The 19,266-nt window shown below is 48.6% G+C and overlaps 1 protein-coding gene across 1 annotated transcript in view; it reads right to left on the reverse strand.

The window, feature by feature from the left end:
• Positions 1 to 2,278: 2,278 nt before the first annotated feature.
• The window catches only part of IL20RB (interleukin 20 receptor subunit beta), a gene marked incomplete at both ends in the record, with an annotated part of 29,622 nt that continues 12,634 nt past the window's right edge, over positions 2,279 to 19,266 (reverse strand). The window contains 5 exon segments of the mRNA XM_082839497.1: positions 2,279 to 2,386; positions 7,424 to 7,566; positions 11,067 to 11,217; positions 13,302 to 13,426; positions 17,735 to 17,925. Coding sequence (XP_082695623.1) covers positions 2,279 to 2,386; positions 7,424 to 7,566; positions 11,067 to 11,217; positions 13,302 to 13,426; positions 17,735 to 17,925 — 718 coding nt within the window.

Genomic DNA, 19,266 nt, shown 5'->3' on the forward strand with positions numbered 1-19,266 from the left:
CATTTTCTGCTCCACCTTGTCATTTTCCCATAGGACTTACAAACTCCCAATATACTAGATAATTCAATTAATAATGATCATTGCTAGTATGATTTTATTATTATTTCTCCTTTCCCCCCACATTCGAATGTAAGCGTCATGGAGCAGGGGTTTTATTCCTTGGACTCTGGCAGCATCTGAAGGCAGGACTAAGAAAGTTGGGCTTGATTCTGGGGTCACGGGTGTCAACTCAGTTGAGCAGCATGAAGGACTGTGAGAGATGGTCAGTCTCCCTGCCATCCTGTTGTAGTTATTAATCACACCCATTTTCATTCATTAAAGTGTCCCAGCTTAGAGGGCCGGGTGATTGGAGGGGAGGAGGGGAGGCTGGGGAGTTAGAACACAAGTACTCCGGGCCAGAGGGAATGGCCAACTACAGGGGAGGCAGCCCCCCTACTTTCAGGAACTAGCTCAATGTCTGGTGCATGGCTGGGCTTCAATAAGTGACTCTGGGGACATGGGACGACACTAGAATAACTGAAAGAAATTCCTGTATACCTGTAAATGCCTGCAAGGTGGATGGGCAGTGAGACTACCTGTGAGAGGGACGCAAGCAGAGGGAAGTCAGGGGTCATTTCTGGGTTCTGGGCCTAGACAGGTGATAGGGGAGAGGGAGGAGGGGGTTGGTGACTGGTGAACTAGTATCGTCTTTATTTCTGCAAACTAAAAATATGTTTCCAGGTTAGGCCAAAGGTAAAACAAACACATACTCTTCGTACAAGAGTCAGACAACACAGAGGCATACAAAATGGTACAGATGAAATGATCTTCAGTCATCTCATCTTAAAGAGAGCCCATCCTCTGGCTCCTCGAAACCCCACCAGATGGAGAGAGGGCTGTGGGCCTCTATCCTGTAGGGGAAACACCTGGCTGAAGCAGTTAGACTGTCTCCACCTCTGGGCTGGCTGGAAGGGGTCCAGGAAGTGGGGGTGGAGACAAACCAGTTCAGAGGCTCCAGAACTGGGAGGGCTGGGGTCTAAAAGGGAGGCACAGGCCTTGCCCAGCAATCGTTTCAGCCTTCAAGAAACTTCCCCCTCCATCCCTTCTCTGACCCTGACTCTTCCTCACCTGGTGGGGGAGAGGGTCGGGAAGAGTCTTCAGTCGCGTGCCCCAGATGAACATGCTAGGAGAGTTAAGGACACCCGAGGAGCTGTCTTAAGGAAAAGAGGTCCCCAAGGGATTTCCTGTATCATGAGGCCTCCAGGAAGACGCAGGAGCATCCTGGCCGGATGAGGCTTTGGCCAGCTGCTTCAGTCACGTTTCCCATGCAGCCAGACGCTGCCCCTCGCTGGTTCCCTGCCCCATCCCCTACCTGGGGCTACTCCCACATCTCCTGACCAAAGGTGGTCTTCAGGTGACCTGCACTCAAGGTTGATGATATAACTGGAACCCTAAAGACAACTTTTTTGGAAGAAACCACAATGATTACCCAATGTGACACCTTTTTATTTTTCATTCAGTACTATAACAACAGTACAGGAAAAAGGAACACAGCAAACATCGCACTTATGATCAACATCCTTCTGCGGTCTCATCTCATCATGCACATGCATTTTAGCTGCTGTCCTCAGTGTGCACACACTATCTACCCTGTACAGCATTTCACGTGTCTGCAGCATCTGTGCGCGGCTCATTTTCAGGGGGCTGTGGCCTCCCTCCAGGTCACGGTTTGGAGAGCTGGCTGAGCCATTCAGTCACCTCTGAGCAGGCATTTGGTTTGAAGTGAAATCAACCCCATTGCACCCACCCTTCCTTTCCTCTTCAAGGTTCCTCTAGCAAAGCAGGATCTCCAAGCCAGCAGGTGTATAGAGCTTGGGATTATTCCTGTTACACGTGTATCTACCGCTCTTCAGAAAAGCAGAACCAATCCCAATGCACAGTGTTGTCAATTTCCCTACAGCTCTGCAAGTGGTGGAGAGATGATATGGATATATATACATATAGTTTAATGGTTGGGTACTTAATCCCCTCATTGTATAGTTGAGAAAACTGAGAGACGAAGCACCTTCCACAGGGTCATCCCCCTAGAGGACAGCAGAGAGATCCAGTGCTGGAGGTCGCATCCCCTGACCCCCTCTCAGTGCTCCATCGGCCACACCACTCTACCTCTGACAGTTGCTTCTAACACAGACACAGCAGGCTCTTCTTCTCTTGTCCTTTGTCCTTGGAGGAAAGCCGAAGCACGGCCCTTCCCCTCACCGTCCCGTGTCCTGCAGACCAGGTTTCTAGACTTCATCTGCTAGATCCAGGCCCTGAGGAGCTCCTCAGAAGACAGCCCGGCCACCACACAGGCTTCTACCTCTTCCCTTCTGCAGCTGATTAGCTTCTGGGGTGAACTGGTTATTTTCTGAAAAACAATTTTCATTCATATTCATTAGGTGAATAGTAATAGTAATCGTGGAGAATATCACCAAAAACCTCAACTATCTGATTCATTAACTTTCCAACAGCAGAAAAGCCCAAAGACAATTCTAACCCCTAGAGCAAGGGCTTCCCACCTTCACTGAGATCGTCTCCCAGGTCACCGACCAGCAGATGTCTTGGGGTCCTGCCTCCTCGGCACTCCTCCCTAGGGGACCCTGCCCCACAGAAGCCCAGAATGTAGTTCTGGTCCAAAAAATCTAACCTCCTTACGCCAGAGAGCTCTGAAAAGAGTGACCTGGTCTGAGGTGCTCCACGTACAGCACCAGCAGGGTGTCTGGTCCAGGGATGGTGCTCCATGAACAGGAGTCCCTTCCTACTCATTCCTGCTATCTTCTCCCAGCAACCCCAATACATCATCATAACTGGTTGTAAAAATGCAGGTATCAACCTTTCAGGGCGACTCTCCCCAGTGTCGCCCCTAGACCATTCACCTCCAACAAACTCACTTGGGTCTTGCACAGCTTCTCCCACAGCGCTTCCCATCATCACTTTTCTTTTTTTCTTTTTTTTTTGGCTACACCATAGGGCATGTGGTATCTTAGTTCCCCGACCAGGGATCAAACCCGTGTCCTCTGCAGTGGAAGTGCAGAGTCTTAACCACTGGACCGCCAGGGAAGTCCCTCCCTGTCATCACTTTAAAGAGTGGCATGTGGGCACAGACAGGTGGGCACAATGGTTTCCTCCATCCCCATCCCCAGAGACATTAGCTTCATCTAGTCGGTTGCCCTTGATCTTGTTTGTAAAGAGGTGGCTACAGGGCTCACTCCTGGTGTCCACAGGCAAATAATGGGGAAGCAAGGCTCACTGAATGGGATGTCAGTGTGGAGCCCACCACCAATTCCCTGATGCTGGTCTGGTCAGATTCCCAGGGCACTGGCTACCTACATCTGCAGTGCTTATACCTGATTGCTTTTTAAACTCTAGCGGAGTGCCTTGCAATGGAAATGTAATGTGAGCTACATAAGCCATTAAAAATTCTCCAGTAGCATATTTTATAAAGTAAAAAGAAATAGGTAAAGTTAATTTTATAAATATATTTTATTTTAAAAATAAATATTATTTCAACATCTAATCCGCATAAAAATATTAATAAACTATTTTATACTCTTCTTGTACCGTCTTCAAAATCTGTCATGTATTTCATAGTTACAGCACATCTCAATTTGGACTAGTCACATTTCAAGTGCTTAATCATCACATATGGCTAGCAGCTACCATACTGGATGGCGTCATTCTAGAACATTAAAGTGAAACAGCATAATCTCAGAATTTCAGAAGGTATAAAACTGTTGTCCCATAGTTTAGAACAAACTTCCAAGCAAGGTTCAGCTGATATATTTTTTTTTAATTTGAATTTGTTCTTAACATTTGAAAATCAGGAGATTTATTATAAAGTCTGGATTTCTGGATTCTCATTTCAAATTTAGGAAGCACTGGCTCACATCCCCTCTTGGCAACAAACTGCATGAACTGAGAAGAAGCTGGTTTCTTTAGCTGGGCCATGTTTGCCATGGTCCTCCTATCCATCTCTCCCTATTAAATCACATTTATTGCACTGTACACTCTTTTTTTTTTTTTTTTTTTTTAATCTGTCTGGGCCCCAGAGGCATCTGGGTTCACAAACTCCACTTTCTATGAAGCACACAAAGTCAGACTTGGGATGGCCCATTGGAGCACATCTCAATTTAGAGATGACTAACTTGAGGCCATCTTGATGTTTGCTACCCACATTACAGTGGAATGTGACAGCAAGAAGAGAAAGAATAAAGTGAGTCACAGAAAGGAAACAAAGAACCTTTAGCACCAAAGCCTCCATCCCCATGAAGCAATTATGGATAAAAGACAAGGAAAATACATTATATTTTAAAATAGGGAACACACACCGAGCAGTCTTAGTATAATTTTCCTTGCATATATATTTTTGCCATAGACTGTTACTTGGTGATAAAAACTTGAATGGAAAGACATTCTTAATGGTATATTTCAGAGTGCAACCATCACCAACTGTAAAATTACAGATGAAGACATGAAATGTTTAATCCAAACAGACAAATTAAACATTTACAAACTCAATAGGACTTTTTGAAGCCTTGTCGAGGATTTCCACTTGGTAATTTTCCATGGTTTAATTGGAAAGATGCATGGTCTTTGCAAGGTTGGCTGGAAGTTGCTTTTTAATAGTTTGGAGGATTATCTATGACCAGTGCAAATGTTGAAGCGCAGCTAGGCTGTGCTAAAGTAAAGGCTGAGAGGGGGGAGATGGTGGTGGTGATGTGCAGCTCCAGAACTTATTTGGGATTTGATGGACACTAGCTATCTATTTCTCACAAAACACTGTGGGAAATACATACACTCAGAGAAACTGTCCATGTTAAAATCTGGAGAGAAACAGAATACAAATTAAAAGCCTTATGGAAAAGAATGCATGTAGGAACAGACACTAGAACAAAGTAGGAAGGATGGTAAGGGGAACAGAGAAGCAAAAGGTGGTCAAGGGTCATGGCATTTACCTTCCACGAACAAAAGTGGTCATTCTCTCATAGAATCTCCTTGTCTCGGGACTTCCCTGGTGGTCCAGTGGGTAAGACTCTGTACTCCCAATGCAGGGGGCCCAGGTTTGATCCCTGATCAGGGAACTAGATCCTGCATGCATGCCGCAGCTAAGAGTCCCAGGTCGCAACTAAGAAGCCCACATGCTGCAACGAAGATCCTGCATGCCACAACTAAGACCTAGTGCAGCCTAAATAAATGAATTAAAAAAAAAAAAAAAAAAAGAATGTCCTTGTCTCTGGTCTCATCTCAGTTGCTTGGTTTTCTCCAAAAGCTATTTTTAGGGTATGGTTCATAATGCATTAGGATTCCTAGGAGCTCTTGCTATTGGAGGGCTTTCCTTGTGCACCTGAAATTCTACAGGGAATGGACCCTTTACATTGTTCTTTCCCTGGCCCTTTACTCTGTGGCTCCCTAACAACACACGGGGTCCTGGGAGGGAACTCTGCTAGGTCATTGAATGTAGGACCAGAGAGGGAAATTGAAGGAGGGTATTAGGAATGCAAGAGCTCGTGAGTAGAGGGTAAGCATGGGAACAGAGTTGAGAGGAAAGCTGTAAAGGGTAACTACTCAGTGGAGTCCAGCCGAGGAGGCTGAGCTTTTTACGTGTGTGGAAAAGAAGAGCTAGTGACCTGCTGAGCCAGGAATGCTCCCCTCCCATCATCATCGTTTTGGGTTCATTCAGGGGTTCAGAATATACACCCTACAAACAGTAAACAAAAAAGGGCTATATTGATATCAGGATAAGAATACTGCCAGAGATAAAGAGGGACATTTCATGATGATAAAAGACTCAATTATTCAGGAAGACCTATCAATCATAAATATGTATGCACCTAAAACAGGTTCAAAACACATGAAGGAAAAATTGACATGAAAGGAGAAACAGACACATCTACACTCATAGTTAGAGATTTTGTTGTCTCTCTCTCAATAACTAATAGAACTAATAGAATTTTGATTCCAACAAAATCAGTGAGGACAAAGATGATCTGAACAGTATTAAACATTTTGGTCCAACTGATATTTATAAAACACCACCCAACAACAGCAGAATACACATCCTTTTGTGCTTCAGGGAACTCTGAGCCCCTCAAGTTCTTGCTGAAGGGGATGCAGGCCAGCCCTGTCCCTTATGTTTGATACATCCCACTGCCTTTATGTTTAGCAGTAAACCCTTTAGTCATCCAGAGGGGCTGGAGGGGGAACCGATGTAAAGAACACTGGTTGGTAAACATTATGAAACGGGGCAAATGAAATGAGCAAATATCCGTAAAGCCTTAGAACGGTGCCTGGTGCTTAATTCTGGACCAGTGTCCCCTGGAGTCATGACTCCCTAAACTCCTGGAAAGAAAGAGAGCTGACACCAGGATCATATGGTGGGGCGTGCAGGGTGTCCTGAGGACTGGACTGCAGGGAGGGTTAGTCCTCCTGTGAAGGGGGAGCATGGTCTGTGCTCTCAGGGCCCTGTGATGTCACAAGAGGGACCCTTCCAGGGTAACTCCTGGCTGACAAGGAACTACAGGAATGTATAGCTTGCAGGCAGTTCTGGCTCTAGCTGCTTCATAGAAGCTGACCGCTAACCCCATCCTCCCAGGACAGAAGGGTGAGATATCCCTGAGGGGACAGGGATGGGTTTGCTTTTGTTTGTTATTATTTTGTTATGTTCTGTTGCACTGCTCGGTGGGCTGAGGTCTGGGGCTGAGGTGGGGGGCTAGGGTGCACAGGAAGCAGACAGATGCAACATGTGGGGATCTCTGGAGACCTGCTTTTGCTTTTCCCCGACCCTGGCACAGCACACAGGGCCTGTCCCCACTGGAGACACTCAGATCTATGGCCCAGTGACCTCAGGAGTAAGATAAGAACCCTGGCTTGTGAGGATTTGGGATCCCTCACCTTCGGTAGTCACAGGTCCAGCTAGTCCCCCTGCCCCCAGCCAAAGGCAAAGCAGACTCCACGCGCCCTAATTTCACACACGTGCACTTCACCCTGAGGACCCATGAGGCTCTTGGCGTATGAACTGACTATGTTGTGTTGGAACATATTTCTGGATGCAGCTGCTGTTACAATGATGGGAGGGAGATAAGAAGGCTCGGTAGGCCGGTCCTCAGGGTAAGACTATGCATGACTCCTGGAATGCAGAGCCTCCTGGGCTGGGCTACACACCTGCTGCCTTGGCCGTGCCAGGATCTGGGGGCAAGGAGCAGAGGCCTGATGGGAGCCTGGGGAAGGCCCCACCCCCTGGTGATGGGACGTCTCCCAGCCCCTCTGACTAGGAGGGAATTCCTATAAATACTCTTCTCCCCTCTTTGTGCAAATGCTTGTAAACCCACGATATGTGTGTCCCTGCCCCACTAAGCCCCAGACTACATCGGGTCAGCATCATGCTGAAAGGAAAAAGAACAGTTACCAAGGTGTCGGGGAGCATCACCACGGGGCAACAGGAGTGCTGGAGCAGCCGGCCCATTTTCCAGATGGAGAGCGGCACAACCACGAGGATCAGCATGAAGCCCACAAATGAGAACAGAGCCAGTGCCAGCGGCAGGGTCTCTCCTGGAAATGGAAAGACAGGAACCGGCTTAGGAGACAATCCTGGGCCTCCCTCGCTTTCCTGGATCTGGCTCTGCACACTGGCCAAGAGAGCAGATGCCAACACCCTGACATCTGATGTGTGCCCTAGTGACCGAAATGACCACCATTAAAACCATTTTTCTAGAATCCAGATTGGTTTCCAGAAAGCCAAGGAAGATTACGATCTTTTTCTTGGGAAGGGAAAGGGAGGAGCATCATCTGTTAAGCCACTAGCTGTATTTGCACGTACCTCTGAGCCACTGCCAGGAAGAAGGCAGAGGGCCAGGCCCCGGGCAGGATGAGGGGGAAGCACCAAAAGAGAACAGCCCAGAAGGGAGCTGGGTAGTAACTGAAAACAAAGTGTATTTCACAACTTACTCTTGGCATTGATTCGTGTGATGGAGGAAAATGCTGAATTCAGAACACAGTCACATAATAACTCATATATCAAGCCCCTGCGAGGGTTAAGTGACTTACCCCAGGTCACACAGGTAGGACTGGCTCCAAATTCTACTAAGTGATGTATCAGAAAGTGCCAAGTCTGAACGTCTGGAGATGCGGAAGGGGGGGACAGGTTACCTTCCCATCTCTCTGTCCTATTCGTTTAGCCCCTCTGGGCTGGACTGCTCACCCAGGATGTGAAGGGTGCCACAGCCAATGCAGCTGCAGAGAAGCTGGTGGGCTCTTCCAGATGGCTGGGGTCCCCACAGTTTGTATCAATGATTTTGGAAAATATGTTGGCAGTACACATCAAGAGATACACAGATGTTCATACTCTTTCATCCACTCCTGTGAGTGGATTCCAAAGAATAATTCCAAGGAAGGAAACATATGCAGAAAGCAGTTCACAGCAACATCTTTATTAGAGCAACAGCCTCGCATAACCAGCCCCCCTCTCTGCCCAAAGCAGCACCTCTGCACCTTCCGCCACCCCAGCACGCTCTGGTGTGCTTTCTCATAGCACGTACCACCAAGGGACACCATCTCATTTGTTTACTGCCTTGTAACCTGTCTCCCCAACTAGAAGGTAAGCTCAGTGAGGGCAGGGACTTCCCTGCTGTATCCCAGTGACGGGGCCAGCAGGTGGCACATAGTCAGTGCTCAATAATTATTCACTGAATGAATCAGTGAATGAACATCATCTTCAAAAGCAGATGGCAATGATCTAAATACCCCCAATGGAGGATGATTTAATACATCATGGGATATCATCATGGCAGGTCAGGAGTTCAGCTATTAAAATGAGAATTAGGATATATACAGACTTGTTCGCTGCATCACGGGTTGTAGTGGCAAAAGACTGGAAAGCACAGAATATACCTATTTATGGGGGATGGTTACATATACTTTGGCACACCCATATACTGGCTTGTTATGCATGTTCTTAAACAATGAGGTAGATCTATATGTACTGACATTAACAGGTGCTCACAATAGCAATACCCAGTGAAGATGAGCGAGGTACAAAGCACTAAGCACAGTACAGTCCCAGTTGTGCCTCTGAGTACTGGCATCACATGATGACTGGAGGATTAAATGCCAGACTTGCCAAAGGAAACCTCCTGAGTGGTGTGGGGAGAATGGAGAACGTGTACTTCTTACTTTATATACTTCTGTGTTGTTCGAATTTTTTAACAAGCTTGACTTACATGGTTTTAAAACGTAGTATAAAATGAGGGTCTGGGGGAGGGATAAATTAGGAGTTTGGGACTAACATATACACACTACTATATATAAAACAGAGCGCTTCCCTTGTGGCGCAGCGGTTGAGAGTCTGCCCGCCGATGCGGGGGACACGGGTTCGTGCCCCAGTCCGGGAAGATCCCACATGCCACGGAGCGGCTGGGCCGTGAGCCATGGCCGCTGAGCCTGCGCGTCCGGAGCCTGTGCTCCGCAACGGGAGAGGCCACAACAGTGAGACGCCCGCGTACCGCAAAAAAAAGAAAACAGATAACCAACAAGGACCTACTGTATAGCACAGGGAACTATATTCAGTATCTTGTAATAACCTATAATGGAAAAGAATCTGAAAAAGAATAGATTTATATACATATATATATATACGTATAACGGAATCATTTTGCTGAACACCTGAAACTAACACAACATTGAAAAGCAACTATACTTCAATTAAAAGATAAAGACCCAAAAAAAGTAGTATAAAATGGTAATCAGAAAATCTACATGGAAAATGTTATGGATGTGATATTTGTGAAAAAGCAGACTCAAAGTGTATATATAATTCAACGACAACATGTGTCTACACAAAGGCTAACAGCCCTTTGACCCAGCAACTCTACTTCTAGGAATTTATCCTTCAAATATACCAGCAAATGATCTATGCCCAAGGTAATTAATGAAAGCATTGGCTGTAATAGCAAAATATTGGGAGAAAAAAACTAAATACCCATCAATAGGGAGCTAGTTGAATTAGTTATATATACATACAGTGGAATACTATGTAGCTACAAAGAAGGATGAAAAAGTTCTTTTCAGATATGGAAAAATCTACAAGATATGTAAAGTGAGAAAGACAAGATCCAGAACAGTGCATGGAGTGTGCTAACATTTGTGCTAAAAGGAGGGGAAATATATAAAAGTATATTCCCATTTACTTGTAAATGTATTGAGAAGTCTTTAGAAGGATATACAAAAAGCTAATACCTCTGGGGGAGGGGTGGGAATTACATGGATGAGGAAGGCGGTTCCACACGTACCTTATCATTTTTTTTTTTTTGCAGTACGCAGGCCTCTCACTGTTGTGGCCTCTCCCGTTGTGGAGCACAGACTCCGGACGCGCAGGCTCAGCGGCCATGGCTCACGGGCCCAGCCGCTCCGCGGCATGTGGGATCTTCCCGGACCGGGACACGAACCCGTGTCCCCTGCATCGGCAGGCGGACTCTCAGCCACTGCACCACCAGGGAAGCCCTCAAAATGATAATTTTTAAAAAACTAAAAAGTTATACACAAATGTCACTCGTGGTGTTTGTGTGGCAAAATCATGGGATATGGGGTTTTGTTTTATTTCTTTTCACTACAGGCTTTTAAACCATAAAAAATTCAAGGGAAAAAATTAAGTCAAACAAGAGGATTCTACAAACTTTCTATCAGGCCCCTCCCAGCTGAACGCAGCCATGCTACACAGTGGGCTACGTCCACATGAGGTCCGACGCTCAGGCCCCGGCTGCCTCACTAGCACCCCCCTCTGATACCCAGGCAGCTGCCACCGGGTCAACCAGCCTTGCACCATCTGGCCTCAGGCCTCGGGAGCTTTCAGGGAAAAGTGTTCTAGACAGCTGCCAAGTGACCCCTGCCCAGCCCCAGGGTGGACTCTCTTCTGGGGGGATTAGAACGCAGAACAATTTCACCACAGGATCTACCCAGCCTGGGGGAGCAGGTCAGGGAAACCGAGGGGATACTCAGAACCAGAGGAAGCAGCAAGCAATGAGCATCACCCAGGAGGGGCAGACAGGCGGCCTTACCTTGCACCTTGACACATTCTGTCTGGCTGAAGGCACTGTGCCTCCCAATGGCCTTCACGAACGTCCGGACCTTCACGCAGTGTGCAGCCCCTGGCTCCATGGTTTCCAGGTGCACCGGAATGCCCCCGCGCCTCACCATCTTGACGTGTTCCTTTAGGAAAACAGAAAACAGTTACACTCTGGGGGAAGCAGGACACAAAAGAGGGAGAAGGAGGGAAGGGAAGCTGTAAATATTTCCTTTCCAAGATGCATACAGAATGTTCCTCTCATTCATTCATTTATTCATTCATTCATTCTTAAATATTTATTTATTTAGCACCTACGGTGTGCCAGGCACTGGTGTAAGCACTGAACAAAACAGGGACACAGCACTGAACAAAACAAAGTTCCTGCTCTCGTGGAGCTTATGTGGGGTAAGACAGACCATATATAACACACATCAGGTGGTGATGAGGGTTATGAAGAAAAATGAAGCAGGGCAAAGAGGTAGAGAGTGAGGAGGAGGCACCAGAATAGGGATTAGGGAAGACCTCTCTGATAGGGTAATATTTGGACAGAGACCTGAAGGTCAGAAATTTGACTGGGGGCTTGGCCGGGCCACTGCTGCCAGGGGGATCAGTACACAGGAACACTGGAGCCTGTGGGCAGTGCCTCCTCACACTTGCATCCATCCACTGTCTGTCCATCCATCTGCACGCCCCTCCACCCCCACTCACCCCCTGAGGGCTGTGCTCTGTGTCTGAACCTGTGGAGACTCGTCTGGGCCAGGCCCAGGTGGCTCAGGACACGGGCTCCTCTCCCAGCACCGGCTCTGCACCTCCCGAAGAATCCTAGGGATCTGCATGCTCCCAGCCAGCCCAGGCCCCGATCAGTCCCGCACTCGACTCCCTCCGCCTGGCAATGCCACCTCCTACCACTGGGCCCTGACCCAGCAGGAATAAATGCTGGAAACCATGGCTGTTGCCTGTTCCAACTACACATACCACCTTCCAGGGGAAGCTACCCAGCCCACGGTCCCCATTGAGTGGGTGGTAGGGCACATGACCTGTCCCTCAGACACTGGCATTAGGTCAGGGGTACCCTTGGCCTGGAAAGGGTCTATCAGAGGCCAGCCAGCAACCGGCGACCCCTAAGCTTGGCCTGATAAGACAAGCAGTACCAGTCAGATTTCCTCTGCTAGGAACTGATCTTGGGGAACTGATACCTGCAGCTAGAAGCAGGGACCAAGGGGAGAGGACATGGCGAGGAGGAGTCAGGCCTGGTAAGGCACAGCCATAGGCATGTACAGGAAGGAGTGGTGAGGGATCAGGGCCTGCGAGCAAGCTGGGGAGAGGGCCACGGAAAGAGTGCAATAGAGAGGACCCACTGGAGGGAATCAGAGACTCCACAGACGGGGGCCCCTGGGCAAGTGAGGCTGTGCTGCAGCCTGGCTCTGGGCCTGCTCTGATCATGGAGTCTGTGAGAGCCCCTTATAGCACCATATTAATCCCTGTGACAGAGCCTATTTTTCCTTGTGCTGACTCGAGTGGGCCTTGTCACCATTTCAGCTTGGACAGGGCCTCCACAGGTCTGCCCAAGCTCCATCCTTTCTGCTGCTGTGGCTGCAGGATTCTTGGCCACTCCCTCTGGGAGAGCTGACCTCCCACCCAGCCTAGCCCGCAGCATCCATCCCACAGGGTAGGGCAGCGCCCCATCTAGGCATTCTGGGTGGCCCATTGGCTCAGAATTAGGGTTGTTTATCAGCCAGCTCCTGACTCTCTGCCCCGACTTCTGCACCCTGCCCAGATACACATCCTCGAGAGCCTTGTGCCAGCCTCATATGATTTTGAAATCATCCAGTTGATCTGGAACACCCTGGTCTGCCGCCTGTAAACAGCAGGGAGAATGGCTGAGAAGACATGCTGATGAGGGAGAAGAAATGCATTGAGAAGGTATCATGGGTCCAACTATGGTAGAGTTTAGGGCAAGGAGGTAGCCCTCATACTTTAGCAAACGTGGCCTGAGACAGCTCCCAGCCACAGTCTGGGTTGGACCAAGGCAGTCCTTTGAGGAAGAGGCTGCCGGGATTGTCAACCTACGCCCATCTCTCCTTTCTCACACTTCACCCAGGCCCACTCATCCTCAGGCCACCCCAGACAGCAAGCACTGCAGGGGCTGGCTTTCCTCATCCAGCTCTCGGAGGTCTGTGACTGCTTCTCCAAAGTCTAACTCAAAGGCCAAGGGTGGAAGTCTCACCTTAGCACCAGGCTCCCTCTTCCAGTAGGCCACGAAGAACTCAAACTGTGGCCCCAGGTCCTCCAGCTTAATAACCAGGTGGAAGCCATCCTTGGTGATCTCCATCCCAGGTGGGGTGAGGATGGCTGTTGGCAAGACAAGGAAAGAATCAAAGCCAGCCCCAGACAAGACTGAGTTTTGTCCAGGGAGACCATGACCAAGCCAACAGTAGAAACATGTCAGGCTCATGGGAGGGGAGGGGTTTGGATATGGCTTCACAGTGCGCAGAGGCGTGTATACTGATCCTCTCCTGTACTCAGCAGGTGCTCAGTAGACACTTTTTGAATGATGAGCAAACGAAAAAAACAAATGACAGGCTTCCCTGGTGGCACAGTGGTTGAGCGTCCGCCTGCCAATGCAGGGGACACAGGTTCGTGCCCCGGTCCGGGAAGATCCCACATGCCGCGGAGTGGCTGGGCCCGTGAGCCATGGCCACTGAGCCTGTGCGTCTGGAGCCTGTGCTCCGCAACGGGAGAGGCCACAACAGTGAGAGACCAGTGTACCGCAAAAACAAAACAAAACAAAAAAAATGACAACAACTTACTACAATTCGCATAGATCAGTTATATATACCGGCTGCTGCTAACTCTCAAACATCAGCAAATCAGCAGCCTGTGGATGGGTTGGCCTCTCTATTCTCAGTCCAAGGATTCTTCAATCTCATATCCTTAATGGAAGATGTTAGAAAATCAGAGGGTTTTACAAATTCCAATAATCAGCTCTAGAAATTTACAGCATAAGCACAAGCACCATCCTTCATATTACTGGATCCCAAACAGAGAGGCCAGCAGCCCCATGGATACTTTCCTATCAGGAGACCAAGAACAGAAGGGCCCACACAGACAGTCTTTAGTCCCTGGTTACCGATGATGGATCCAGACTTGCCTCTCAGATCCAGATGCTGCAGGACCAGAGGGGCCACCGCAATTGCTGGCCTTGGCTTGGCAAGTTTAGCAGAGTGTGTTCTGGGCTACATTCTCCTGCACTGGGGTCAGTGGACACTCAAAAGAAAGGCAGTTCCTGCAGGGAGTTTTCAGAGAACAAAGTATTTCCTGGCATTTGAAGAGCTGCCTGGAAAAGGAACATAAGGACTTGGAAAGTCAGGGACCAACTGTACAAAACATACCCAGTTCAGAGGCTTCATATGAGCATACAGCACCACTAGAACTGCGTCTGAAACACCTCCAGTAGGGAGAGAGATGTTTTGACTCCTCCAGTTTTAAGTCAAACATGATTAGAATTGGATTCCCTGATCTCCATCTATGTTGAGATTAGAATTAGACAAAATGACCTAATGTCATTTCAGTTCAGAGAATTTTTTGACAAAGTTGGGACAAGAACTTCTGTCCTATGTACTCTACAAATTTATCTCATTTAATCCATCCAGCAAGTTTAAGAAGGTAAATACTGTTCTTATCTTACAGATAATGTAACAGCCTCAGAGAGGTTGAATGACTTTCCCAGAATCACACAGTTAATGGCCAGAATTTGAGTCCATGTCTTTCCACATTTCTAGACTCTGCTGTGGGGTGTTTTTTAACTCCCAATGAACAGGATGCACATAGATCGCTTAAATCAGACTCTAGGCTTGGGCCCTGGAGATAAGTGGTTCTAAAGCTCCCCTGTGACATGAATTTATATAACTGAGGTTAAGAACCTCTGCTCTCAACAAGCTTCCCTTTAAGAGTAGGAGATCCTTTTCAAGAGAGCCTTAAAATAAGATTTTTCATATGTCTTGGGAGAAGTCAGTGTGGCCTTTTTCAAAGGCCAAAGAACAGACGTAATGCCCTTGAGAGTCTCGATTCCATCCCAGCTCTGCAGCTAACTTCACCTGCATGGGGACCACACAGGAGCAGCTTCTGGGGCAGGTACAGAGACTCCCTTCCTCAGCTCCTCCTGCAGTGGCTCTTTTCCTGTTTATATTGGCCTTCTCAAGCACAAGTTGCTACTGCACACACCCACCCCCATAGCTTTGTAGGCACTCCCTCAATCTCCAAATGCCCCGTGCCTTCCTTTCCAACAGCTGCCAGCCACCAGCAATGACCTTGGCTGGAGCCCATGCTTCTAGGAGCCAAAGGGAGGTGGTGCTGGGTGCTGCCCAGGCACAGCAGGCAGAGGCAAAGCTGCACTACCCTCCAGCGCCTCTCAGGCTTCCCCAGGGCCTGCAATGGGATCCCACTGCCTCCACCATATCCTCCCAGTGCCTAGAGAAAGAGACTGGGAAGAGGAGCCCACATTCGGCACCAAAATTTCTATTGGTATCCATTCCAATGGTCCCACTGCTGCCCCCAGCTCTTCCCTCCTTCCTCTGCTCTCTGGCTCTCAACTCTGGGCATCCCTTGGGTAATTAATATTAATATTTACCAATAGCTGAGTGCTATGATAAGAAAGCACCGCCCTGAGCCTTTGCACTTTTCATCTTGTCCACAACTACCCAGTGAGGCAAACTGTTGCCCTTCTTACAGATGAGGACTCAAGGGGCTGATCTGGGATTTCAACCCCACCTGCCTGACTCTAGAGGGCCAACTTCCCCTTCAAATTCACCTTCCTCAGCCCCTTCTAGCGTGGACTCCCTCACTTTCTAACCATCCTAATTTCTACCCAATCTCTTATAGTCCTCAGTAACCTTTGACTCATTCCATTACTGCCCCAAACCTTCCTTTGTCCTCACTCCCAGCAGAGGGTCACCTGCCACACCAAGAAAACAGGTCACCACAGGCCTCTCCCTTGCCTTTCCTGCATGTCCCAACTGGTCACGTTATCATCCACACCTGCCCTGCCCCTTCCGCCTCCATTCAACCCTCCAGCTGGCAGCCTGTCCACCATCACCACGGCTCCATGAAGCCACTTTCTCAAGGACCCATTTAGGGGCCTCCTTCAGGCCCAGCAGCAGCTCATCCTCTCTCCCCTCCATGACCCTCTCCCCACCCAGCACCTACTAGTGACTTTCCCTCTACCCTCTTTTTAAACCTAAGGTTTCCCAGGAGCCTATCCTGGGTTCTTTGTCCTTATGTCTTGTCCCTGGACATCTCACCTGCTCTCAAGCCACTAGCTATTAATTTTGTTTTGTGTGTCTAACCTTGACCTGTCTGAGCCCGAGGGCCTGATTTCCAACTGCCAGTCAGACATCCATGGCATGATATCCTATAGGCATCTCAATCTCAAAGAGCCCAAAGCCAGCAGCAACTCTTATTCCTCAGACCAGTCACTCCTCCTGGGTTCTCTTCCTTGGATGACACTCCCACTAACCCCATCTGGAAGATGGATGCCATCATTATCTCTCCCCACTCTGTCTCCCAGTAACTGGTCCCCAAGCGCTGTCCTTTCTAACTCAGCAATGTCTCTAGAATTTGTCCTCTTCTTCCCATCCCTTCCCCACTTCTGGGATCAGGACCCACCTTGGCTCAGCTGGAGTGTTACAACCCCGTCCTCACCGTTCACCTGCCCTGAAGGCTTGTCCTACTCCAGTTCACTTTTCACACCACAGCCAGAGTGATTGTTCTGTAAGACAGACCTGGCCTAGACCTTCTCTTCTTCTGTGGCCCTCCTCTTCCGACTTGATCAAGCTTTATGTCAAAGCCCTTCACCATGTGACAAGCTGCTTCCTCGCCCCTGGCATCCAGACCCTGCTACTGCAGTTCCACACACACACCCTTCTACACACTGGCCATTATTTGCACTCTGCCGTATTTGGTCACCAATCTGGATTCTTCCCTTTTTTTTTTTTTTTTTTTTTTTGCGGTACACGGGCCTCTCACTGTTGTCGCATCTCCTGTTGCAGAGCACAGGCTCCGGACGCGCAGGCTCAGCAGCCATGGCTCACGGGCCCAGCCGCTCTGCGGCATGTGGGATCTTCCCGAACCGGGGCACGAACCCACGTCTCCTGCATCAGCAGGCGGACTCTCAACCACTGCGCCACCAGGGAAGCCCTCTTCCCTTACTTCTTTCTCAATTATTTTCCAGGTTCTATTGCTATAGAAAAGTTACTTATTTCCAAAGGACTGTTCCTAATCATGTATGGACCCTATTGCACGAAGAAGATGCTCACACAGCAACAAAGATGGAGTTAGCGAGGTCCCAGATGGGAGGCAGTGTAAGATTTATGAGGCACTACTAGGGTAGGGAGAGGCCATCCTAGCCCCATCTCCCCAATTCCAGAGCAGTTTTCCTTCCAAAGACAGGACTGACTTCCAAAGTCTCTTTCAAAATGAGAGGGAGGGCCTGTGGGAAGCAGCTGACTTTTTAAAATGGAGCAGTTAGGGCTGTTGATGTTCACAGTACTCTGGCTTTGCAAGACTAATTTGATGCTGAAAAGAATCCCAACAGTCTCAGTGAGCATGGTTCCGGAAGGGGAGGCTGCTGGGGGCGGGGGAGTGAGGAGAGAAGAGCCTTACTTGAGTTTCGATTAAAGGGGTGCTTCAGGGTGCTCCAGGCTGAGGTCAGTGAACCCAGGGTGGCCCTGACCCGGAGGCTGTATGGTACAGTGGCGGTGATGTCATCAGTGATGTCACACTCGGGCTCTTGGGTGGGCGAGCACCAGCTGCTGGGGATCCAGATGTGGCTCATGTACAGGCTCTCATACTCTCTGGCCAAAGAGAGGAGGGGACAGCATCACACCAGTCCCTTCTACCCAGGCTCAATGATGGTTTCAAGTAACTGTTGCATCCACTGACATTTTATGGGTCAGGAAAACAAGCCTTTGCTCCATACCCATTTCTCCCCTCTCCTCCCTCACCGACCACCCTTTCTTCCTTACTCCTTCTCACCAGACAAGGGAGACCCAATCATAAACCCCACTCTGTCCCAGTCTCTCCATCTGCATGCTCACCACCCCAGTCTCAGCCACTGTTATCCCTTGCCTTGCTGTGTGTTTCCTGATTTTCCTGCTTCCTTTCCTGCCAGTCTTCAAACCATGCATCACTCAGCAGAGCATCATATTTGTCTCCTTAGTGGCTTCCAAAGAGTCTAGAATGGAATCCAAACTCTCTCCCATGGCCTACAAGACTCTCTGGCCTTCTCATTACACCCCTAAACGTGATGCTCCCTCCACACAGGCCTCCTTGCCCTCCCTCCGACAGGCTGTCACGTTCGCTGTGTCTCAAATGCTCTGCCCCTGCATTCCCATTGGCTGCCTGCTCCTGTCCTTCAGATATTGGCTTAAATATCACATCCTCAGACAGACCTTCCCCGACCATCTGATAAAAAGCTACCACAGAAGAAACTCTCTGTTGCATCAGCCTTTTAGCTTCCTCCTAGAGCTGATTTCTATCTGAACTTACCTACAGCAATGCTGCCTGATAGAACTTTCTGTGTTGGTGGAAATGTTCTGTATCCCTGTTGTTCTATATGGTAGCTACTAGCCGCATGTGGCTATTAAGAACTTGAAATGTGGCTCATACGACTGGGAAACAGACATTTTAATTTAATTTAATTTAACTTTGATTAATTTTGATTAATTTAAATTTAAATAGCTGTCTGTGTCAAGCGGCTACCACACTGGACAGTGCAGACCTCGTGTACTTATTTCTTTACCTTTTTACTGTCTCCTCTAAATGTAAGCTCCCTCTGTCCAGAAGCTTTGTCGACTGTACCCGTGAGCCTAAGAGAATGTCTGCACGTGTAGTTTTTCAGTTTGTATAAACTGTTAATGAAATATATTGAGCACCTTCTGTGCCCCTGTCACTCCTTGACAGCTCCGAGGGCCTGGACACCTGGAGAAGGGCCAGCTGACCTATAGGATCACAATTTGTTTTGGCTTCTAGGGGCAAGCACACAGTCAGGAAAAACTGAGGTCTCCCCCACCCCCAAAGGATCTGAGTTCCCAGTGATTTCTCCACCTCAAGTCAGAGACAAACTTGTTTCTTCTTAAAATTTTCTTCAGCATTAGACAATTGACTCATTGTTGGAAAGAAGCTTCACCAAAAAG

The sequence above is a fragment of the Leucopleurus acutus genome (genome assembly GCF_964270905.1).
Source record: "Leucopleurus acutus genome assembly, chromosome: 5".
Lineage (NCBI taxonomy): Eukaryota > Metazoa > Chordata > Mammalia > Artiodactyla > Delphinidae > Leucopleurus > Leucopleurus acutus.